At 41.9% G+C, this 26,047-nt stretch overlaps 1 protein-coding gene across 1 annotated transcript in view; it reads left to right on the top strand.

Annotated features, from left to right (window-relative positions):
• Positions 1–26,047, top strand: part of SLCO3A1 (solute carrier organic anion transporter family member 3A1) — a 656,353-nt gene that overhangs the window by 615,399 nt on the left and 14,907 nt on the right. The window contains exon 9 of the mRNA XM_077263428.1: positions 9,993–10,057. Within this exon, the coding sequence (XP_077119543.1) occupies positions 9,993–10,057 (65 nt within the window). The remainder of the gene's footprint in view (positions 1–9,992; positions 10,058–26,047) is intronic.

The raw sequence follows: 26,047 nt of genomic DNA, 5'->3' as shown, positions 1-26,047 counted from the left end.
ATCCAACCTGCTGTATCCCCATTGCCTCTTATGATTAGATTCCCCCATTGTTGTGTTGTGTCGCAGGTCCTACTAATTAGAAAAGATGGAGAGGATGCTGTAGGTAGTAGGAGGGTTGAATTGCTCAGGAGCAACGGACTACTAACATGGCCCCTAGACCAGGGCTGTGAAAATCTTTTTGCTCAACTCTTGTAGCTAGTTATAATTGTATAATGCTTCCCTTAAACTGGTATTCTCATTTCCAAGATCCTATCCCAATATGTAGTAGGTGTAAAAATAATATTAGCAAATACCTTTAATTAGAAATGTAGCATTGTTCTTCTGATTGGCTATGTAGCTTACCCCATGTGAAGAGCATTGCAGTAGCTTTTCTATCCATGGGCATGACGACTCATATTATGACAGTTAGTTGTTGGTGGTCTTTTTTTTAAATAAATTTAACTTTATTAAGTTTTGAAAAGGAAAAACAAATACAAGTCATAACAGAGGCCTTTATTGTAACATCAGTAGTGAATCAAACATAACCAAAAAGAGGTAAGTGTATTCCACTTTATTATTGCAAATTGTACATTGATTCGATGTTTTTTTTTAGAATAAAACAACGGGTGCATGACTCGTACTAATGAATCACTATCTGCCCAAATAAATTAATAAAGATGAGTGATAGAGAAAGAAGAAAAAGAAATAAAAACTCAAAAACACAGGAAGACAGGGGAATGAGGGAGGGGAGGTATGAGGGGAAGAGGATGAGGAGTGGGGAACATCGGAGAGCACCCTGAGATGTAAGCTTATGCTTCCCCCATAAGGTCAAATTTGTCATGAGAGTTGTCGATTGTGGAGATGAGCTCTTCCATCAACATGATCTCGTTTATTTTAGAGAACCAAAGTGATACTGTTGGGGTTGTATCACTTTTTCATAGCAAAGAAATACATGCTCTAGCAGACATAATCAAATGCCTTAGAATCGAGTTTTTGTACTTTTGTAATGGGATGTCAGTGTGCTGAAGGAGAACGACGGCCGGGTCAAGGTCTGAAATGAGATCCATGACTCTACGAAATACTAGTTGTACTTTTTTCCAGAAAGGCAACTAGAGTTTGGAGGACCCAAAAATATGTAAAAGGCTGCCTTCCTCCTCCCCTCACCTCCAACACATAGGACTGGCCTCTGGAAATGTAGAGTGAGGCCAGTTGTCATGGTTACGGATGGGGTTCCATCCCTGCCATCCTGGGGTTAATGTTGTGTGACTCCTTTTGGATCTGGGAGGGACATATATACCACTTCCTGGCTAAGATTCTCTGTCAGTTATACTTTCATTATGATTGTGTGTCTGACCCTCTGGTGTGCGAGTATACTGCTTTGCTTGATTGCCTCCCTTGCATGACCTGGTCTGTCCGCTCACTCTGTTCTCTGTCTCACATTTTGGTACTATTGTCTTCTTTGGTTCTGACCTTCTGGCTTGGCTATTGTTACTCCATTACAGTTTGTCCCTATTGTACTACACTGCTTGTTCTGGCTTTTTGACCTCTGGCTTCGACTTGACTAACCTTATATCTCAGTCCACGGTACCTCCCGGATCTCTTGGTTTTGACCTCGGCACGCATTGACTTGTCTCTGGTTTTCTTTGTCCCCGCTGGTTGTCATTGCCTGGCTCCGCCCCTGGCCACTCTCCCGCAGTCACATGGGACAGATCCTGTACACAGTCTAGTGAAGTTCTTCGCCGTTCCCTTGCCACTCCCCCAGAGTCACGTTGGCAGGTCCTGTGCACAGACTAGTGAGTTCACTGCCGTTCCCCGGCCACTCTCCCAGAGTCACGTGGGACAGGTCCCATGCACAATCTAGTAAGTTCACCTACGTTCCCCAGTTACTTCTCCTATTTCAGTTTGCAGCCCCCTGTGGTAGGTTGAGCAGGGTTTCGTTACACCAGTTGGAATTCTGTGCCATCGAGAGAGTAATTTGTACCCTGCCTCTTGAAATTGCGAGCTGATAGATGCTTTATGTGTCAAGGTAAAGATACACCTCCATTGTTAAGGTGCAATTCAGAGCTCTCTCACACTGGGATTGGAAGTGTATTTTAGACTGGTCCAGGGGGTTCCATCAGAAGGGAGTATGAAAATGATAAAGTGTGTCTTAAGGGGCTGGTATTTGAACATTCTGTCTCGAAAATTGTTTTCTTATTTTTATAAAGGGCTCTAGGTGGCAGAGAATGAAAAAAAATAGTAAGTTGCCCAATTATCCAGTGTCCTAATGGCGGAGCAAATACGAGACTCTGAAGATGTTCTTTTGATGGCCTTATGTTCCCTAGTCTGAATGTGACACTCTAAAATTGCCCTTTTTAAACCAGGAGTGAAAAAATCTCGTCCTCTATTCCCGGGGAAAAAGTGGATTACCCAAGATAAGATACATGAAGGAATATAATGGCAGAATCGACAATCTAACCGAGTAATTGTTGCAGCATGCCTGAGTATTCCCAAATAAAGGATGAGTTTTGAGTGTAGAGACAGTACATTGTGCCAAGGGATAGTTATTGATGGGGTGTTTGTAAAGCTCTGTTCAATCCCAAGCCATGATTTCCCAGACCCATTCCTTTACCAGTCCAGGACTCTGGAGAGGAGAGAGGCAATATAATATGATCTGAAATCTGGAGACACTATACACCCTAAAGATTGTGGACGATATATTGTGGCCATACCTATATGTGGAAGTTTCCCTGTCCAAATGAATTTAGTCTGGACCACAAAAAGACTTCTAAAGAAGGATGAGGGAATGCTTATCAGGAGTGCCTAAATAGTAACATAGTAACATAGTTATTAAGGTTGAAGGAAGACTTTAAGTCCATCTAGTTCAACCCATAGCCTAACCTAACATGCCCTAATGTGTTGATCCAGAGGAAGGCAAAAAAAACCATGTGGCAAAGAGTAAGCTCCACACTGGGGAAAAAAATTCCTTCCCGACTCCACATACGGCAATCAGACTAGTTCCCTGGATCAACACCCTTAGAAGGAATCTAGTATATATACCCTGTAACATTATACTTTTCAAGAAAGGCATCCAGTCCCCTCTTAAATTTAAGTAATGAATCACTCATTACAACATCATACGGCAGAGAGTTCCATAGTCTCACTGCTCTTACAGAAAATAATCCACGTACGTTATTATGCTTAAACCTTCTTTCCTCCAGACGTAGAGGATGCCCCTTTGTCCTTGTCCCTGTTTCAGGTCTATGATTAAAAAGATCATCAGAAAGGTCTTTGTACTGTCCCCTCATATATTTATACATTAAAATAAGATCACCCCTTAGCCTTCGTTTTTCCAAACTACATGTAAACAGCCCCAAGTGTAATAACTAGTGTTGAGCGATACCGTCCGATACTTGAAAGTATCGGTATCGGAAAGTATCGGCCGATACCGGCAAAGTATCGGATCCAATCCGATACCGATACCCGATACCAATACAAGTCAATGGGACTCATGTATCGGACGGTATTCCTGATGGTTCCCAGGGTCTGAAGGAGAGGAAACTCTCCTTCAGGCCCTGGGAACCATATTAATGTCTAAAAGAAAGAATTAAAATAAAAAATATTGCTATACTCACCTCTCCGATGCAGCCTGCATCTTACCGAGTGAAGCGGCAGCGTTCTTTGTTTAAAATTCGCGCTTTTCTTTCCTTTACTGAAGTCCCGGCTTGTGATTGGTCGCGTGCCGACCATGTGGCCGGGATGCAACCAATCACAGCAAGCCGTGACGTAATTTCAGGTCCTTCAGGATTTTAAAATTACGTTCCAGCGTTGTGATTGGTTGCGTCGCAGTCACATGGGCAACGCAACCAATCACAGCAAGCCGTGACGTAATTTCAGGTCCTTAAGGATTTTAAAATTACGTCCCGGCTTTGTGATTGGTTGCGTCGCAGTCACATGGGAGACGCAACCAATCACAAGCCGTGACGTCACGGGAGGCTGGACACGCGCGAATTTTAAAATGGGCGCGTGTCCAGCCTCCCGTGACGTCCCGGCTTGTGATTGGTTGCGGCGCGATCAACCAATCACAAGCCGGGAGGCTGGACACGCGCGCATTTTAAAATTTTAAAATGCGCGCGTGTCCAGCCTCCCGGCTTGTGATTGGTTGACCGTGACGCAACCAATCACAAGCCGGGACGTCACGGGAGGCTGGACACGCGCCCATTTTAAAATGCGCGCGTGTCCAGCCTCCCGTGACGTCACAGCTTGTGATTGGTTGCGTCTCCCATGTGACTGCGACGCAACCAATCACAAAGCCGGGACGTAATTTTAAAATCCTTAAGGACCTGAAATTATGTCACGGCTTGCTGTGATTGGTTGCGTTGCCCATGTGACTGCGACGCAACCAATCACAACGCCGGAACGTAATTTTAAAATCCTGAAGGACCTGAAATTACGTCACGGCTTGCTGTGATTGGTTGCGTCCCGGCCACATGGTCGGCACGCGACCAATCACAAGCCGGGACTTCAGTAAAGGAAAGAAAAGCGCGAATTTTAAACAAAGAACGCTGCCGCTTCCCTCGGTAAGGTGCAGGCTGCGTCGGAGAGGTGAGTATAGCAATATTTTTTATTTTAATTCTTTCTTTTACACATTTTTACATTAATGTTGTTTCGATACCGATACCCGATACCACAAAAATATCGGATCTCGGTATCGGAATTCCGATACAGCAAGTATCGGCCGATACCCGATACTTGCAGTATCGGAATGCTCAACACTAGTAATAACCTATCTTGGTATTGCAGACCCCCCAGTCCTCTAATAACCTTGGTCGCTCTTCTCTGCACCCGCTCTAGTTCAGCTATGTCTTTCTTATATACCGGAGACCAGAACTGTACACAGTATTCTAAGTGTGGTCGCACTAGTGACTTGTATAGAGGTAAAATTATGTTCTCCTCATGAGCTTCTATGCCTCTTTTAATGCAGCCCATTATTTTATTTGCCTTTGTAGCAGCTGCCTGACACTGGCCACTAAATGTGAGTTTGTCATCCACCCATACACCCAGGTCTTTTTCATTGACGGTTTTGCCCAGAGTTTTAGAATTAAGCACATAGCAAATGACATATAAAATACGAGGAAGAATATTCATTTTTAAGATTGCACTTCTTCCAAACCATGTAAAAGCACTCCTTGTCCATCTCACACAGTCTCCTAGTACTGATTTAAGTAGTCTAGGAAAATTAGGAGAGTATGTCAATTTAATATCCTTTGGTAGTAATATTTCTAAATATTTTATAGCTGTTGTAGTCCATTTAAAACTAAAGGCTGTCATCAAGGGCGTCAGGACAGAGTGTGTAATGTTCAAGGCTTCAAATTTAGAAAAGATAATTTTGAAGTTTGAGAGGCTATTGTATATGCTGAATTCTGTCATTAAATTGGGTAAGGAAATAGTTGGTTTATTAATGAAAAAAAGGAGAGCAACTGCATATGCTGCAATCTTGTAAGGAGAGCCTCGAATGCAGGGACCACTATGTTGTTAGTGCGGATTTTCCTTAGAAAGGGTTCTAATGTGAGTATGAAGATTAGCAGTGGCAGCAGGTTGCTAGTGGTCTTAAACGTGGAAACCTAATCTACTGAAATGGGGTAATCAATATAGTGATGAAGAACAATACTATATTTCTAATTGGAGGTATTTGCTAACATTATTATTACACCTACTACATATTGGGATCTGATCTTGGAGATGGAAAAACACCTTTAACCCCTTAACGACCGCCGATACGCCTTTTAACGGCGGCAGTTAAGGGTACTTAAACCACAGCACCGTTAATTAACGGAAAAAGTGGAAAAAGTGAATAGCGCCCCCCAGAGTCGGATTTTCTCTGGGGTCTCGGTTAGCGGGGGTAGCCGAGACCCCAGAGAACATGATTCGGGTTTTTTTTACCGAACCCCGAGTTGCGATCACGGGTAATTAACCGTTTACCGGCGATCGCGTAAAAACAAACAAACCGCGATTTGCCATTTAATTTCTCTGTCCTCCGATGTGATCGCACATCAGTGGACAGAGAAATGGGGTCTCCGATCGCCCCCGATAGCCCCCCGATACTCACCTGTCTCCCCCGGTGCTCCTCGTGGCTCCCGATGGGCACCACCATCTTCTTCCGGCCAAAAAATGGCGGGCGCATGCGCAGTGATCTGCCGGCCGGCAGCTAGAGGAGTTGGGGCTAAATTTAGGGTTCGGGTTAGGGTTAGGGCTAGGGCTTAGGGTTAGGATTAGGGCTAGGGTTAGGGCTAGGGTTAGGGTTGGGGCTAAATTTAGGGTTAGGGTTAGGGTTGGGGCTAAATTTAGGGTTAGGGTTGGGGCTAAATTTAGGGTTAGGGTTGGGGCTAAATTTAGGGTTAGGGCTAAATTTAGGGTTAGGGTTGCGGCTAAAGTTAGGGTTAGAGTTGGGATTAGGGTTGGCATTAGGGTTAAGTTTGGGATTAGGGTTAGGTTTGGGATTAGGGTTAAGGTTAGGGTTGGGATTAGGGGTGTATTGGGATTAGGGTTAGGTTTTAGGTTAGGGTTGAGATTAGGATTAGGGGTGTGTTGGATTTAGGGTTCTGATTATGGTTATGGTTGTTTTGGGGTTAGGGTTGTGATTATCGTTAGGGTTGTGATTAGGATTATGGATCGGGTTGGCATTAGGGTTAGGGGTGTGTTGGGGTTAGGGTTGGAGTTAGAATTGGGGGGTTTCCACTGTTTAGGTACATCAGGGGGTCTCTAAACGCCACAGCCAATTTTGCGCTCAAAAAGTCAAATGGTGCTCCCTCCCTTCCGAGCTCTGCCGTGTGCCCAAACAGTGGTTTACCCCCATATATGGGGAATCAGCGTACTTGGGATAAATTGGACAACAACTTTTCGCGTCCAATTTCTCTTGTACCTTTGTGCAAATAACAACTATGGGGCTAAAAAATCTTTTTGTGTAAAAAAAATATTTTTTATTTTCACGACTCTGCATTATAAACTTCTGTGAAGCACTTGGGCATTCAAAGTTATCACAACACATCTAGATAAGTTCCTTGGGGGGGTCTAGTTTCCAAAATGGGGTCACTTGTGAGGGTTTCTACTGTTTAGGTACATCAGGGTCTCTGCAAACGCAACATCATGCCCGCAGACCATTCTATCAAAGTCTGCATTCCAAAATGGCGTTCCTTTCCTTCCGAGCTCTGCCATGCACCCAAACAGTGGTCTTCCCCACACATGGGGTATCAGTGTACTCAGGGCAAATTGGACAACAACTTTTGGGGTCCAATTTCTCTTGATACCCTTGTCAAAATAAAAATTTGGGGGCTAAAAAATCTTTTTTGTGGAAATTTTTTTATTTTTTTATTTTCACCACTCTGCATTATAAACTTCTGTGAAGCACTTGGGCATTCAAAGTTCTCACAACACATCTAGATAAGTTCCTTGGTGGGTCTAGTTTCCAAAATGGGGTCACTTGTGGGGGGTTTCTACTGTTTAGATACATCGGGGGCTCTGCAAACGCAACATAACGCCCGCAGACCATTCTATCAAAGTCTGCATTCCAAAACGGCGCTCCTTCCCTTCCGAGCTCTGCCGTGCACCCAAACATTGGTCCCCCCACACATGGGGTATCAGTGTACTCAGGACAAATTGGACAACAATTTTTGGGGTCCAATTTTTCTTGTACCCTTGTGAAAATAAAAACTTGGGGGCTAAAAAATCTTTTTTGTGGAAAAAAAATATTTTTTATTTTCACGACTCTGCATTATAAACTTCCGTGAAGCACTTTGGCATTCAAAATTCTCACCACACATCTAGATAAATTCCTTGGGGGGTCTAGTTTCCAAAATGGGGTTACTTGTGGGGGGTTTCCACTGTTTAGGTACATCAGCAGCTCTGTAAACGCAACATAACACCTGCAGACCATTCTCCTGTTACCCTTGTGAAAGTAAAAATTTGGGGGTGAAAAATCATTTTTGTGGAAAAAATATGATTTTTTTTATTTTCATGGCTCTACATTATAAACTTCTGTGAAGCAGTTGGGGTTCATAGTGCTCACCACACATCTAGATAAGCTCTTTGGGGGGGTCTAGTTTCCAAAATGGGGTCATGTGTAGGGGTTTCTACATCAGGAGCTCTGCAAATGCAACATGACGCCCGCAGACCATCCCATCAAAGTCTGCATTCCAAGCGGCGCTCCTTCCCTTCCGAGCCCCAATGGGTGCCCAAACAGTGCCCCCCCACATATGGGATATCAGCATACTCAGGACAAACTGGTCAACAGATTTTGGGGTCCAATGTCTCCTGTTACCCTTGAGAAAATAAAAAATTGCAGCCTAAAAAATCATTTTTGAGGAAAAAAAAAAGGATTTTTTATTTTCATGGCTCTACTTTATAAATTTCTGTGAAGCACTTGGGGGTTTAAAGTGCTCACCATACATCTAGATAAGTTCCCTAAGGGGTCTAGTTTCCAAAATGGGGTCACTTGTGGGGGGTTTCTACTTTTTAGGCACATCAGGGGCTCTCCAAATGCGACATGGTGTCCGATCTCAATTCCAGCCTATTCTACATTGAAGAAGTAAAATGGCACTCCTTCTCTTCCAAGCTCTGCGGTTGCACCCAAACAGTGGTTTACCCCCATATATGGGTATCGGCGTATACAGGAGAAATTGCACAACAACATTTATGGTTAAATTTCTGTTTTTACACTTGTGAAAATAAAAAAAAATGGTTCTGAATTAAAATGTTTGCAAAAAAAAGTTAAATGTTCATTTTTGCCTTCGACATTGTTTCAGTTCCTGTGAAGCACGTAAAGGGTTAATAAAATTCTTGAATGTGGTTTTGAGCACCTTGAGGGGTGCAGTTTTTAGAATGGTGTCACACTTGGTTATTTTCTATCGTATAGACCCCTCAAAATGACTTCAAATGTGATGTTGTGATGTGGTCCCTAAAAAAAATGGTGTTGTAAAAATGAGAAATTGCTGGTCAACTTTTAACCCTCATAACTCCCTAACAAAAAAAAAAAAATTTGTTTCCAAAATTGTGCTGATGTAAAGTAGACATGTGGGAAATGTTATTTATTAACTATTTTTTGTGACATATCTCTCTGATTTAAGGGCATAAAAATACAAAGTTTGAAAATTGCAAAATTTTTAAAATTTTTGCCATATTTCTGTTTTTTTCATAAATAATCGCCAGTAATATCGAAGAAATGTTACCACTATCATGAAGTACAATATGTCACGAAAAAACATTCTCATAATCAGCAGGATCCGTTGAAGCGTTCCAGAGTTATAACCTCATAAAGTGACAGTGGTCAGAATTGTAAAAATTGGCTCGGTCATTAAGTACCAAATTGGCTCTGTCACTAAGGGGTTAATGGCAACTCCAGTTGATGCTTTGGTAATACTGTGCCAAATGACAGGTTATTGGCACCAAAAAGTTCAAGTTAAAATGAATTTGACTTAAAGGCTTTGCACCAAGTTTTTAAGTTATCTGCTGTCTAATTGTGGTGGATCTGATCATTCTTGAACTTCTCTATACCATGTCAATTCTTTGTGCGAAATTAATTTTGAATTGCACCTTTTCCAATACAAAAGGTAAAATGCATGACAAAGTCCTGATCAAACTTGGCATGTAACACTTGGATTTTTGCTATAAGCATGGTGCAGAAATGCAGCAGATATGCTGCAGAAAATCCACACAAAATCCACAATATGTGCATTTACCCTTTTGATCAAATCCACTAACATTTTGATGACAGATCCATATTTTGCATTCTGTGGATTTTAATTTCTTGTATGAGCAAACCTAATATTTCTTTAGTATCTAGTCCTATTTTGCTTCCTATTAAAGTCTCATGTATAGTCTTACAGTTGGCTTCCTTCTATGTATTGTGGCAGATTGCACTGCCTTCATGATGTGTGACCATTTTCTTGATGAAACATCCTTTTCTTCAGTAATTTCCAATAGGTTACACCACTGTATACATTTTTTTATTCACTGAGTCTGTTCTTGTCTCTCTACAGGGCAGTGAGTCCGGAACTGAAGTCATATGCACTGGGTGTTCTCTTTCTTCTTTTGCGTTTGATCGGTAAGTCTCAGGATGTAAAGCTCTATTATCTGTTCTGTACTATAGCCAACTGAAGCAGTACATAAAGTGTTTCACCTCTTCACATACAACCAAATACACATACTTTGGCTGAATCGGTTTTATTAAAAACTTTTTGGAGACGAATATAATAGCCTTCCACTATAAAGCCAGTGAGATTTTTGTAGACTTCATAGTTTTCATCTGTACCATACTATGGGATCACACCATGGTAATCTCAGTATGTTGGACTGTAAGTCTTCTGCACTGTCAGTTCACAGTTGCAAAGCATTTTCTGAAGTTATAGCACAGCAAGCTGTTTCATGGTTTTTTTGTTAAAATTTATTTAATCTCTCTTCAAGCAATTTTTTTGTTATGAAAAGAAATGGCTAGTAAATCCTGCAGTGCCTTTAGCCATCTGTACTAGAACATTTATGAAGTGATAAAACTCATCAACTTTATGAAAATTTATGTCCCTGAATGCTGGAAAGAATAGTACGTTGGCCAGTCACATAAAGATCCCTATGTCCATGTTCCTGGTCCACAGTCTGGGGAACATTTTATATTTTTATAATATATAATTTAATATAATATTATATTTTTAATATATTTTTTAACTATAGATATCTCCATGTGCTCTATTTTTTCATTACAAGCTTCTAAAATATGTGTCCCCACTTCCAGGTTATCTTCACTCAAATTAATATTAAAGAAAAAAAAATGTAATATGATATTCCTACCAAAATTTGTTGCCTTCTTTCCCAGACGCCATGCCAAGCATCTTGAGGCTTGTTGACATCAAGTTCCGAACCCTACTGAAAAAGAAACAGACCTTGCCTATGTCTTCTGGGGAATTTATGACCATTGTTTTTAGGTATAGCCATTAGGTCATGATTTGGGAATATCCCTTAGAAAGAACATTAATGGCAATTTTTGAGGCATTAACAATAATTACATCACTTACAGGAAGCAATATCAAGGAAATCCTGATAACCTAACAACTTGTTGGAGGTACTTTAGGGCTTGAGTTGAGAGACATTTATCTGTGCTGTTCATACTTGGTAGGAGAGTAAAACCCTTTGGATTGTGTTATGGTTAAATAGTCCAATAACACCTCAAACTGTCTCCAGGTTGTGACAAAACCCACAGGCACAACAGCTAGAGGGAACAATAAATAATATTACCACTTTCATGCTGAAGTAATATGACAACAAGCACATTTTCATACATTTAATAAACAAATTCATCCACATTTTTGTAAAATCACCTGTCATAACATTTAATGTAAACACTTCAAGCACATCTTGATCATTTAAAGAGGTCCATTACTTAGACAACCCCTTTTTAATCATCATATTTTCCCCTTATAAAATAGTAACACCTCTCCCGGGGCTCATGTGACCTTGTTATGTCATGTGATTCCAGCAGCCAATCAGCAGCCTGTTTAGTCTTCCTTCCTTAAGACAAACTAGACATCTAGAGGAAGTGAGAGAGCTTCCTCAGTGTCATGTGAGCCTAGGTGTGCTGACGACAACACCACACTGGTGTTATTATTTTATAAGTGGAAACCATGCTGATTGACAAAGGGTTGTCCAAGTAGTAGCCAACCCCTAATAATTTTAAATACATGCAGAGGCTAAATTCTGAAAATGTTTGTCTAAATAATTCTAGATCCCAACTTTTTATTTGGGGTGCACAAAAAAAAAAAAAAAAAAAAATATAAAAAAAAAAAATATATATATATATATATATATATATATATATATATATATATATATATATATATATATATATATATATATACACAGTATATATATATATATATATGATACATTTTTAGACACTACTGAATCACTAGTCAAATATTTTAAAGAACCTTTAATATATGTATCTAAAAGGATGAAAAATATTGTACTGCTCCTGATTATTTAATATTAAATCTTGAAATATATAATCTTAAATAGTTATTTTTTTATCGCGCTTCATGTGAGGTATACAAATCCTCCTGCAGTAAATTCCCTCTTGTGCTTTATTCAGACAGACAGAATTTTGTTATTCCAAGACCAAGACCTTTTCTTACTACTAGAAGCAATGTATCTAAATTTGAGGTAGCAGGAAAACAGTATTAATTCTGAACTTTAGGTAGACTTTATACTGTAAGTGTTGCCAGATTATGTAAAAAGTTGTTTGCACATACTGAAAATGGAAGTTTATAATAGTTACTAATATGCATTAAGTACGAAATGTAAGCAATCCACTGATTTCAGATCCCCTCTCATGATCCAGAAGTTTCACTTACATATTTTTCATAGTTTTCCCTTATGTCTTTGTATTGCCGCATGATAAAAAGGGCTGAATGAGTGGCTCAGTTCATTGGCTAAGTCGTAGTTTTATAGTTTTTAAGTATGAAGGTAGACATAAGTCCATCGAATACCACCTGTAACCGAATATGTTGATCCAGAGGAAGGTAAAAACTATGTTAATTGCCCATAGTAGGGGAAACATTTCTTCCCAACACTACAAATAGTAACCCAGGGATCAACCCGTCATCACAGAATTTAGTACCCATAACCTGTAATAGTATACCTTTTATGAAAGGCCTCAAGGCCCTCCTTAAATTTGTTTAGTGAATCAACCATAATAAAATCATGTGGCAGAGAGTTCTATAGTAAAGTCTGTAATTATGATAAAACCTTCTTTCCTCTAGATGAAGAGGATGACCTCTTGTCATTATTGCATGCTAGGTGTGAAAAGATCATTAGAAAGTATACTGTGCTTTCCCTTCATATACTTGCACACTATAGTAAGATTGCCCTTAAGACTTTGTTTTTAAAAACTGTATAACTTCAAGTTTGATAACCTGTCTTTCCTTCCCTCAACTCTAAGCTTTTTAACCATCCACTGACTTAATAACCTTAGTTGCTCTTCTCTGCATCTGCTCCAATTCAGTTACTGTATGCCCTTCATATACACTGGAAAGCAAAATCGTACAGAGTACTCTAAATGTGGCTATATAGAGGAAAACTATGTTCTTGTAATGAGCATAAATTCCTTTTTAATGCAACTCATGATTTTATTTGCCTTGGCAGCAGCTATGTGGCACTGGTCACTAAAGTTCAGTTTGCTGTCCACCCTTACACAAAAGTTTTTTCAGTGACATTTTTACCCAGTGTTTTACATTTAGTACATAATTATACATTTTATTTCCTCTGCCAAAATGCATCACCTTGCGTTTATCTAAATTTTCACTTCAATTACCATTTCTCAGCCCTAAGTTTCCAGTTTACATAATAAATCTCCCTGTAACATTAAGTGATCCTCCTTTGTGTTAATTACTTTGCAGAGTTTAGTATAATCTGTGAATATTGAAATTATACTCTGCATGCCCTCTACAAGGTCATTAATACATTTGTTAAAAAGAAAAGGGCCCAATACTGACATAACCACAGTGGAACCACACTGAGCCATTAGATAATCCAATTACACATATTTTCCCCAAGTCCCATTACTCTCATTTTATGTGCATACCTCTTATGTGCCAATGTATCGAATGCTTTTAAAAAGTCCAGATAGACAACATCCACAGCATCCTGTACAGCCTAGAATTTACCACCTCTTAGAAGCTGATCAAAATAGTCTGACAGAACTGATCCATCATAAACCAATGTTGATTTTGGGTCATGAGGTTAGGCTGGGTTCACATAGCGTTATGGTCGTCCATCTAACGGACTACGTTACAACGCGGCATAAACGCAGTGTAACGTAGTCCGTTACGGCCGCCATTAACTGCAATGTCGGACGCATCGCTAGCGCATGCCCACAATGGGCGTGTGCTAGGGATGTTCCGTCGTTGAGTGACGGACCCTGGGATACAGGCTGCAGCGTTTCCGGGTCCGTCACTGCTAGCGCAGATAGAGCTAGCAGATGCTCTATCTGCGCTAGCAGGATGTAACATCGGCACTTGCGTTAACAGCAGCCCGTTAGCGTATGTGCTGAACAGGCTGCTGCTAACGCAGTGTGAACCCAGCCTTACTCTTATTGAGATACTTCAGGATTTCATCTCTTAGGCTTCTTTCACACTTGTGTCGGTAAGCGGCCGTCGCTAAGCATCGGCGCGACGTACCGACGGATGTTGTGAAAATTCGGCACATCTTGGCAGCGGATGCTGTTTTTCAACGCATCCGCTGCCCATTCTAAAGTCTCGTGGAGGAGAGGGCGGAGTTCCGGCCACGCATGTAGGAAATGCAGGATCCGATGTATGAAAAAATGTTCCCTTGAATGTTTTTTCGTGATGACGGTCTGCCAAAACATGACACATCCAGTGCACGACGGACGTGACGTATGGCCATACGTCGCGATCCGTCAGCAATACAAGTCTATGGGGAAAAAATGCATCCTGCTGGCACATTTGCAGAATGCGTTTTTTTCCCAAAACAACACATTGTGACAGAGGTCAAAAGACGCAAGTGTGAAAGTAGCCTTAGAAAAGCCTCAAAGATTTTGCCTGCCGTAGAGGTTAAACCTTTAATTTACAGGCTCAGATTTTGTTGCATTGTTGAATATTGGCACATCTTTTGCCATATGATTTTCTGTGGTACAGATCCTATTATTATGGATTCCTTGATGATTGAAGATTAGAAATAATGGTCCATTTAAGCAGCTGACATTTAGGGTATTTGCACACATTCAGGTTTTTTAGCTTTAGCTTAGTTTTTTAGCTTTTTTTCATGTTTTTTCACGATAAAAACGCTATAAAAACTCATTAAAAACGCATACATTATGCATCCTATCATTTAGAATGCATTCTGCATGTTTTGTGCACATGGTGCATTTTTTTCTGCAAAAAAACTCATTGCGGTAAAAAAAAGCAGCATGTTCATTAATTTTGCGGATTTTCAGCATTTTTCCTGCTGTTCTATGCATTGGGAAAAACCGCAAAAAAAGCACAAAAAATGCGGAAAAAACGCGACAAAAACATATGCGGATTTCTGGCAGAAATGTCCGTTTTTTTGTCAGGAAAATTTCTGCAAAAAATCCTGACGTGTGCACATACCCTTAATTTATGGTACCCTATAAGGCCATCTGTCATTGCATTTTTCTTGTGTAAATAGTGTAGAGAAGAAGGTGTTTAGCAATTTGGCCTCTCCCTCTTCCTCCTCTACCATTTCATTTGGATTATTTTTGAGGGGCCTATCACTATCATTTTTTATTCTCTTAGGCTAGTTTCACACTAGCATTTACCTGATCTGCGGCAGGCTGCGGACTTCCTCCGTGAAGCCCCGCCCTCGGCCGCACCTCCGCCGCACCTCCTAGCTCCGCCTACTTCTGCATGCGGCCCGCATGCGACCTCCGTACCTATCTTCAACATTAGGTACGCAGGTCGTGCGGCTGTATGCGGATGCTGCCGCATGCGTCGTTCTGACGATGCGGCGACCAGCATAGGACGCAGCCTGTAGCATTTTTTTTTTCTGCATCGTCAAAACGACGCATGCAGCAGCATCCGCTTACAGCCGCACGACCTGCGTACCTAATGTTAAAGATAGGTACGGAGTTCGCATGCGGGCCGTATGCAGAAGTAGGCGGAGCTAGCGGTGGAGGTGCAGCCGAGGGCAGGGCTTCACGGAGGAAGTCCGCAGCCTGCCGCAGATCAGGTAAACGCTAGTGTGAAAGTAGCCTTACAGTTTATGTAGTTGAATAACATTTTGAATTTTTTTCTGTAATGCCATTCTAAAAAATCACTGTAGTGTAAGCAGCTGTGTGAGTACAGTACACAAACAATGAGTCCACTGTCAAATACAGTCGCAACTGCAATGGAGAAGACAGAGATGATGTATTAATATTTCTGCCTTCCTGATCACTTTATACTGAACATTAAACAAGAGTGTGTGTATACAAAATAGGAAACACTGACTATACCTCCTACTCTGATCCCAACAATCTTATGATCACTAGGTGCCGGGAAGAAGCAGGAGCTGCTGGGTCCTAAGAAACCCAGATCAGATCTGTTGTTCAGGCATGGGGCTGAATTTGCCCAGTAACAGGTGCTAATTGTTACGGAACTGCAGCACAGAACAAGGATAGAAAGGGGTAAACTGACGCTGCACTGAGACTAGGCTGATACCCTATGATGGAGTGGGCGACCCAATCCTAGCGAATAGACCCACCGATGATCCTAGGTTAAACTCAGCAAAGACCTATAGATAAGGGGAAGAAGGTCCCTAAAAGATCTAAGGACTGGGTATAAAAAACAGGTCATCTCCTAATAGGAAACACAGAGAAGGCTGCCGAAACCAACTGAAAACAGAAACTAAAGATAGCAGAACCAGAGGTCCCAGAACTGCATAAAATCTAACACAGAAAGCTTTCAAAGCACCTAGCCAGAACTCTAGCGGATTAACACTGTTGTCCAGCAAGGAATGGGAGGCAGGTGCTGGGTAATAAAGGGTATTACAATCACCTGACCTAAGAAAACCCAGCACCAGGGGGAAAAGACCATCAGCCAGAAAACCACAACAAGATGGAAGATGGTCAAGGCAAAACAGATTCTAACAGTACCTCCCCTTTTACGAGGATCCTCCAGATCCTCTTGGCCGAGCCTTATTTGGAAATCTCCTGTGAAAAGCCTTAATCAGCCTTGAGGCGGAGACGTCCTCAGCTTTCACCAGGAATTATCCTTGGGACCTAAACCCTTCCAGGACACAAGATACTGCAAATTCCTCTGTGCCACCTGGAATCTAAAATCCGTGAAATTTCAAACTCGCCGTCCTCATTAAGTGGGGGAACAGTCGGCATCGCCTCCTTATCTGGTGTGTCAACTTTCTTCAGTAAATATACATGAAAAACTGAATTAATTCTCCAGGACAATGGAATGTCTAATCTCACCGCTGCCGAGTTGACAACCTGAACCACTTTGATGGTCCTACAAACTTAGGCCCCAGTTTTTTAGAAGGGATCTTCAAACGTAGATTCTTAGAGGACAACCAGACCAGGCCCCCAATTGCAAACAACACCTCCCTTCTTTTCTTGTCAAAATATTTCTTTGACCTCCTATTTGCCTCTTTCAGATTTTGACGTACATTGGTCCAAACCTTGTCCAAATTTCCAGAAAAACTCTCCTCCTCAGGCACCATTGCCCCAATATTTGAAAATGGACCGAAAGATGGATGCCTTCCTGTACAGCAAAAAAAAGGAGAACACCCAGCTGAGGAAGGCTACTTTCACACTAGCGTCGGGCTCGGCCCGTCGCAGTACGTCGGGCCGAGGTCACTGACACTAGCGTTGTCTCCGCCGCACAACGGGGGCAGCGGATGCATTTTTCCAGTGCATCCGCTGCCCCATTGTGAGGTGCGGGGAAGTGCGGGGAGGTGGAGGCGGAGTTACGGCCGCGCATGCGTGGTCGGAAAAAGCGGACCGACGGGAGCAAAAAACGTTACATGTAGCGTATTTTGCTCCCGGCGGACCGCCACAACATGGCGCAACCGTCTCACGACAGTTGCGACGTGTGGCAATCCGTCGCAATGCGTCGCTAATGTTAGTCAATGGAGAAAAAACGCATCCTGCAAGCACTTTTGCAGGATGCGTTTTTTCTGCAAAACGACGCATTGTGACAGATTGCAGTTAACGCTAGTGTGAAAGTAGCTGAAGACGTATGATTATTAAGAGCAAACTCAGCTAGTGGTACATATTCCGACCACATCTCCTGATTGTCTACTACAAAACAACTCAAAAACTGCTCAACATCCTGGTTCTTCCTTTCTGTCTGGCCATTGGACTCCGGATGATAACCAGACGAAAATGACACATGAACCTTTATTCTGTCACAAAAAGCATGACAAAAGCGAGCCACAAACTGTGGTCCTCTATCGGAAACAATATCCGTGGGAACCCCATGGAGCCTGACAATCTCTTTCACAAATGCCTTAGCTAGAGTCTTGGTACAGGGTAATTTATTGAATGGAACCAGATGACACATCCTACTAAACCGGCCCACAACAACCCAGATGACAGAAAAACCCTCAGAGACCGGCAGATCGGTGATAAAATCCATAGCAAGATGTGACCATGGCAAACTAGGAACCTCCAAAGGGCACAGCAACCCTGCAGCTGAGGCATGTGAGGCCTTCGACCTAGCGCACACAGTACATTGACGCACCCACTTGATGCTTTCTCTTTGCCACCCTGGCCACCAGAAGCAGGGAAACATTTCTAAAGATGGTCAAGCAATACCTTGCCCAAAAAACCAGCTTATTCCCTAATTCCTCTGCTACCTTCAGGTATTGGGTGTGCAGCTTTACACCTTGCATGAACTGTCTCTCTGTGCCTTGGAGGTGTTGTGCTGCCCTGCTGTTAGGTCTTCTCTGAGCATGTATTCAGTGCTGCTAGGGAGCTCAAAACAGACAGGCGCTTTTGCCTGTCAACATAAAGTGCTGACAGGCACCCTCTGATAAAGATGAACAAAGCTTGGATTAGCCTCAACTTTTCCACACCACATAGCACACCACACCACACCACATAGCAGCACATAAAGTGTTTTTAATCTTCAATATTTGAATGTGGCCCTCTAGTTGTTGCCTTCAAATAGATGACTGGATGCTAGGTGTCGAGTTCCCGCCTCTGCACAGGGGGAATCTCGAACCATCTCCAGCCGCAGTAGAGCCTGCTCAGCGGAGACGTCGGTCCCAGCGCCTGACTCAGGCTGATACTGGGCAACTGATTACTACTGTTCTTCCAGGCTCTGCCTTTGTAGCCAGTGCTGATCAGCAGCGTGCAGATCTTTCTGGGACTAAGTCCTGCTTTTCCCATACTGGGCATGCCCACGGGACGACCTCCCATTGGAGGTCGATGGTCACATGCACAGGTCCTGAAGCGGTTCCTGTTGGACCACTAGGAAGGTCCTTGAGTGCTAAAACTATAAAAGGTTTGCATGGCCACACGGCCATGCGCTAGTATCAAATCTATCTTATGAGCTCAGCGCCAGTGTGGTCATGGTTGTATGTGATCAGGGTTTGGCTGAAATAAGACTCTAGAATACCGGCACCTCCTGTTAGGAGTTTTGTGTATGTGGATTCAGGGCTGGCATATAGCCATTAGAATTCCGGCTCCACTGGAGAGGAGTTGCTTGTGTGCTATTCTGACTGCATGACCACTGTACCACTGTTGGCTCTATTAGGTACAGTAGCTGTGATCTCCTGTGAGGTTAACAGGGCACGGCATTCTGTGAGAGTTCGCTTATGCCACCATATAGTACTGCCTGTTATGAGCAGCAGGTTTCTCTCATGCACGGTGGACCCCGGGTTGCAAACGCACCTACTGTCTCATATATATATATATATATATATATACAGTATATTCGGTGTGTTCCGCCAACCGTAACACTGGATGAACTTATAATTTTTTCCTAGCTTCGCATTTTGTGCAAAGCCCTTATTAGTGTAGCAGTACATCAACTACACATTCAAAATATTTTAATGAGGCCCTCCAGTTGTTGCCTTCTAGGGTCTATGGATGACCCTGCTTATAATTTTTCCTGGCTTTGCACTGTGTGCAGAGCCTTTGTGAATGTTGGAGTACCTCAACTACACTTTGCTCACAATAGTTGAAGGAGGTACTACAGTTGGTGCCTTCAAGGGTTTATGGATGACCCTGCTTGTAATTTTTGGAAAGCTTTGCACTTAGTGCATACGCAGCCTTTATGAGTGTAGCAGTACCACAAACTACACGTTGTTTACAATATTTGAATGAGGTACTACAGTTGGTGCCTTCAAGGGTGTATGCATGACTCTTCTTGTAATTTTTGGCAGGCTTTGCACTGTGCGGGACTTTTATTAATGTAGAAGTACCACAACTATACTTTGTCAAGAATATTTGAATGAGGTACTACAGTTTGTGCCATTAAGAGTGTATGGATGACCCTACTTGTAATTTTTGGAAAGCTTTGCACTGTGCATAACTTTTATGAGTGTAGGAATACCTTAACTTTACTTTCTTCACAATATTTGAATGAAGTACTACAGTTGGTGCCTTCAAGGGATAATAGATGACCCTGCTTGTACATTTTGGCAGGCTTTGCACTTTGTGCATACATAGCCTTTATGAGTCTATGAGTACCAGTACATGAGAATTTGAACAAAATGTGTATGAGGCCCTACTTTATGTCTAAAACAGGGTGTTTCTGAGTCCCTCTCCCTTCACATTTTTGGCAGTTCTTGCTTCCTTCATAAATTACACTGAAATTTATTTTTTTTTTAAAATAAAATGGCAATTTTGGTTTATTAAATTATCATTATTTTTTAAATCCTTTTTAGATTTTGCCTTACATACAAGTCATTTTATAGGAAGAAATGTTTCTTATTTTTTTTCCTGTAAACTCCAATTTCTTTTGAATGCTTTATTGTAAGTCCTTAAATTGAATTAAAGTGTGAAACCATTGTTCTCAGCAGGGATCTGGGAGTCTGAGATGCTTCCAGGCAGGATCAGACTGGCCCACCAGAGAACTGGAGGATTCTCTGATGGGTTCAGGCACTGACATCTGCTGGCATTCAGGGTTGTCAGCTCTCAAGGGTCCCTGCTGCCCCAGGAGTCCCCAGCCATTGGCTAATAGCAGCCCATCATGCAGCTGCTATGGGGCCCATGAGTCAAGGGGCCCACTCGGTACCAGCAGCAGAGCAGCGGGTGACAGTAGGCAGGAGCCGGCTGCTGCAGCTAAATCCTGTGCCCGCTGCTAAAGGGACATGAATATTTGCTGCTCACCACGCCCATGGGCATGGAGAGCAGTGAATATACATTTCACTTTAATAGTGAGCAGCTGTGCCGTGTCAGTCCCCGAACAAGTGCCAGGGCCCTGGCAAATCACAGCTTTCATAAAGCCCAACTATAATTACCCCAATTGCCACCACACCAGGGCAATCAGGAATAGCGGGGCAAATCGCCAGAATTGTGATGCGCCAATTCTGGGGTAGCTGTGTTATGTATTTTTAGGCTGGGAAAGGCCTAATAACCATGGACTTTCGAAACCTGAAAATATAAGCACACAGCTGTCTGCTTTACCTTGGCTGGTTTTCAAAAATAGAAGTGACACCATGTCAATTTTTTTATGTTTATTTATTAAAACCAGGCTACAAAACCTCCTGAGTAAACGCACATACAACGCATGTGTTTTTTTAAATTGCGTATTTATCTGCATCTAATGGAAGTCTATGGGGAAATTCTGCACAGAAGACTGAGCGATCTGGGAAGAGAAATTGACATACTGCGGCAGCATTTGGAACACTGCGAAAATATGCTATACGCTAGTATTACTGATCATGGGCACACAACCTAAGAGGTGGAGGAGATTTTTTTTTCTCTCTTTTTACTTTTACCTATGTACAAGATTATACAGGAAATAAAGTTTCCTAATATATTTTCCTGTACAATCCTTTTTATCTTTGGTTTTGTATGTTTTATTGTCAGTCCATAAAAGTGGAGTAATGCTCTGACAACATTGCTCCCAGCATCAATCTGGGAGTCACAAATGCATCCAGGCATCTTCCCCATGCTATTCACATTGCATTTGAGTGCTGTTTCCATCCATTTTAGTGATTTTTCTGCCTCTCCAGTCCTTCCGTTAGGGTCTTCAGGAAAAATGCTTGAGTTTACATTTACTTCCATTATACTCTGTACTCAAGACTAGTCCGTCCAAGGGTCCAACCTGCTCAATTCGAGTACAGAGCACTTTAATACTCGATCATCACTGTCTGTGACATATGATTAGACAATGATCTTGTCACTTAAAGATTGACACATGTTCAGATTGTTAAACTCTGCTCCAAGATTCAATCAAATATGGTTTTAAACAGTGATTGGCATGGATGGGTATCTTAGCTATAGCTATCATGGAAGCTTCAGAGAGTGAGGTAAAGACCCTTTGTGTGGCTAAAGGACAGAAATCCCATCACTTATGGCTGACAGTGATCGCTGACAGACAGCAACTTTCTATTTGAAAAACTAAAGTCTGGAAAGTTTAGAGTACAAATAACTGAGAGGACAACACATTTAGTAGAAATAAGGATTCAATATTTTGGCTAAAATTAAGTAATTAAATTGTTATTTTATAATAGAAAATATGCAAATTGTGTTTTCAGAGAGGAAGAGGACTTGAACTCAAGCGCCACTTATTGGATGTAGCAATCCTAAAAGTCAATATCGACACTTTCAGAAGCCTTGCCACTAGTGTTGAGCATTCCGATACTGCAAGTATCGGGTATCGGCCGATACTTGCTGTATCGGAATTCCGATACCGAGATCCGATATTTTTGTGATATCGGGTATCGGTATCGAAACAACATTAATGTAAAAATGTGTAAAAGAGAGAATTAAAATAAAAAATATTGCTATACTCACCTCTCCGACGCAGCCTGCACCTTACCGAGGGAAGCGGCAGCGTTCTTTGTTTAAAATTCGCGCTTTTCTTTCCTTTACGTGAGTCCCGGCTTGTGATTGGTTGCGTGCCGCCCATGTGACCGGGACGCAACCAATCACAGCAAGCCGTGACGTAATTTCAGGTCCTTCAGGATTTTAAAATTACGTTCCGGCGTTGTGATTGGTTGCGTCGCAGTCACATGGGAGACGCAACCAATCACAGCAAGCCGTGACGTAATTTCAGGTCCTTAAGGATTTTAAAATTACGTCCCGGCTTTGTGATTGGTCCGCGTCCCGGCAACATGGCCGCCATTAACCAATCACAAGCCGTGACGTCACGGGAGGCTGGACACGCGCGCTTTTTAAAATGGGCGCGTGTCCAGCCTCCCGTGACGTCCCGGCTTGTGATTGGTTGCGCCGCGGTCAACCAATCACAAGCCGGGAGGCTGGACACGCGCCCATTTTAAAATTTTAAAATGCGCGCGTGTCCAGCCTCCCGGCTTGTGATTGGTTGACCGCGGCGCAACCAATCACAAGCCGGGACGTCACGGGAGGCTGGACACGCGCCCATTTTAAAAAGCGCGCGTGTCCAGCCTCCCGTGACGTCACGGCTTGTGATTGGTTAATGGCGGCCATGTTGCCGGGACGCGGACCAATCACAGCAAGCCATGACGTAATTTTGTCACGGCTTGCTGTGATTGGTCCGCGTCCCGGCAACATGGGCGCCGTGACCAATCATAAGCCGGGACGTCACTGGAGGCTGGACACGCGCGCTTTTTAAAATGGGCGCGTGTCCAGCCTCCCGTGACGTCCCGGCTTGTGATTGGTTAATGGCGGCCATGTTGCCGGGACGTGGACCAATCACAGCAAGCCGTGACGTAATTTCATCACGGCTTGCTGTGATTGGTCCGCGTCCCGGCAACATGGCCGCCCTGACCAATCACAAGCCGGGACTTCATGTAACCAAGTAAAAGCGCGAATTTTAAACAAACAACGCTGCCGGTTCCCTCGCTGAGGTCCAGGCTGCGTCGGAGGGTGAGTATAGCGATATTTTTTATTTTAATTCTTTCTTTTACACATTTATATGGATCCCAGGGCCTGAAGGAGAGTTTCCTCTCCTTCAGACCCTGGGAACCATCAGGAATACCGTCCGATACTTGAGTCCCATTGACTTGTATTGGTATCGGGTATCGGTATCGGATTGGATCCGATACTTTGCCGGTATCGGCCGATACTTTCCGATGCCGATACTTTCAAGTATCGGACGGTATCGCTCAACACTACTTGCCACATAACTTAGGAAAAAAGCCAAGCCACAATCTCAATTTGCAGATATTCTGTTTTAGGGTATTGCCCCTTTTCAGTGCAAAGCAAATTATTTGATTTGGGGTTATGAGAGACCTCTGAATGTGGTTTAAGGGGCTGCATTTCTTTTTGCAGAGAGTGACATGCCTGTCATGCTAGAGTAAAGAAACTTATAGGCTCCTCTGGGAAATATGCAAATTGCCTTTTCAGAGAGGAAAACAACTTGAACTCTACTGGAAGAAGAAATCCTAAAAGTCAATATCAACCCTTTATAATGGAAAAGTAACATAAGAGAACAAGTTACACAGTGAGGAATGGGAATTGTAAGCTCTAACAGGGTTCTAAGTCTTCTCCACTTATAATCTTCATTATTTTATGCTTTATTAGACATTTCCAAAATGAATTTTCTTTTTCATGTTAAAATATTATTTGTGGTCTACAATAACCTGTGTCCTTGCCTGTACTGAAGAAGTGAAAATCACAGCAGACTTTTTTTATACATTTTTCCTGAGCACAGTGTATTCTAATCCATTATTGACCACTGGCTGATTTTTTACAATGAGGAGTCCTGGGCTTTATTCCAAGTGTTGTCTTTTTATGGCAATGACATCCCGAGACTTCAGATTGGTGTCAGGACTGAATGTCATACTAGGACATGATGTTAACAATAAAATAGCATGAAATAACTTCATAGCAAAATGTTGTGCTTCAATTGCATAATAATAAAATTAATAAAATATTTTAATTTACATCTGCAAGAAAATAATGCTTTTTGTTTCAATCTAAGTGGGTATAAAAATGCCATATTAGTTACTTCTGTGGGAACTTTCATGGATGAAATTACAAATTAAAGAACATTTCTCCAGAAAATAGGACCCGTAAAAGCTAAATACTCATTTTAACCATTTAGACAAGTGATCCAAATGACAACTAATAAGGCTGCTACTATAGCTCCCAACTATGTGTGCAGAGGTAGGATTCATACTTTGTACCTATGGCCCATCTTCACATGAAAGCTTACAAAGCGCATGGCATACCAGGTAGTGGTTGGGACTGGTACAGATTTTACATTGGGACCAATGTTGAGTTCAAACCTGTATACCATCTATAATTAGCCTGTTTTATATTTTATAAGTCTTCTAACAGTTGGCATATTAGTTGTAAACCAACTTTACCAAACACTGATATAGTTAAGATGTGACTGAATAAAATAAATACTATAAAACATAGGAAAGTAACTCAAGAATTTACATCTCTATATATATTTTTAATGCAAACATCCTGTTAAAAATTATTATGCAAATGCTATTTTTCTCTGATGTTCATAAATGATCGAATCGATGTAAATGAGTAAGTATAATGTTCAAATCATCAACCACTAGAGTATAAATCAAATTTTATTAGACAAACCTCCCAATGATAACAGTATTTTACTCAAAACTAAAAACACTTAAAATGCACTTTTCCAACATTTTATGCATAACAGAGTTTCCAAACATTTTATGGGTTGTAAAGAAAAGAAAATGATCATTTGTTGAATTTGCAGCATTAAGAGGTCATATTTACGGAAGAAAAGCTTTTTCATTAAAAAATATCTTAACGGGCCAAGTTACATGTTGGACCCTGTGAAGGGTTGACTCACTCAGCCCCATTGCAGAAGTAAACACAGGAACGCCTTTTGTGGTAAGTCACCTGCTGGTTTATTACAGCAAAGCATAAACAGCAGCAGGGTTGAACAAAGTAAACATGGCCTAATGTCAAAACACAGACAAAGTCCAATAGAGTCCTTTTCCCTGCTGTATTCACCTGCAGGTAACACACAAAGTCCCCAGCTTCTCCTGGAGCCACCTCTTAAAAGGTCTACTCTCCAAACACACAACAGAGAAAAAAAAACAGTGGCATCCAGCCAATCTCTGACCTACTCACCTAAAAAAAAAACCTCCCTTATCATGGCTGATTAACCCCTTCAGCACACAGCATGCAGGAGAGAAACTTATGGGTTTCTACATCACAGAAGAAAGCAATTTTCGTGACACATATATCCCCTCACATACAGTGTCAGTGACCCTGCCACAGGCCCCTTCACAATTCTTGCATCCAGTGAAATTGTACTTTTTGAGTAGTTTCTGGTTCAATTTATTTGCAGTATGTCAGAATAGCCTCCCAGAGCTGCTGTTTTAATGTAAAATGCCTCCAACCCTCATAGATCTTTTTCTTCAGGATAGTCCAAAAGTTCTCAATAGAGTTGAGGTCTGGGGAGGATGAGTTTCTCTCCTTTTATGCCCATAG

This window comes from Ranitomeya variabilis, chromosome 5 (assembly GCF_051348905.1).
Source record: "Ranitomeya variabilis isolate aRanVar5 chromosome 5, aRanVar5.hap1, whole genome shotgun sequence".
Classification (NCBI taxonomy): Eukaryota; Metazoa; Chordata; class Amphibia; order Anura; family Dendrobatidae; genus Ranitomeya; species Ranitomeya variabilis.
The sequence above is the reverse complement of the archived record's forward strand: the minus strand, read 5'-3'. Positions and strand labels throughout refer to the sequence as shown.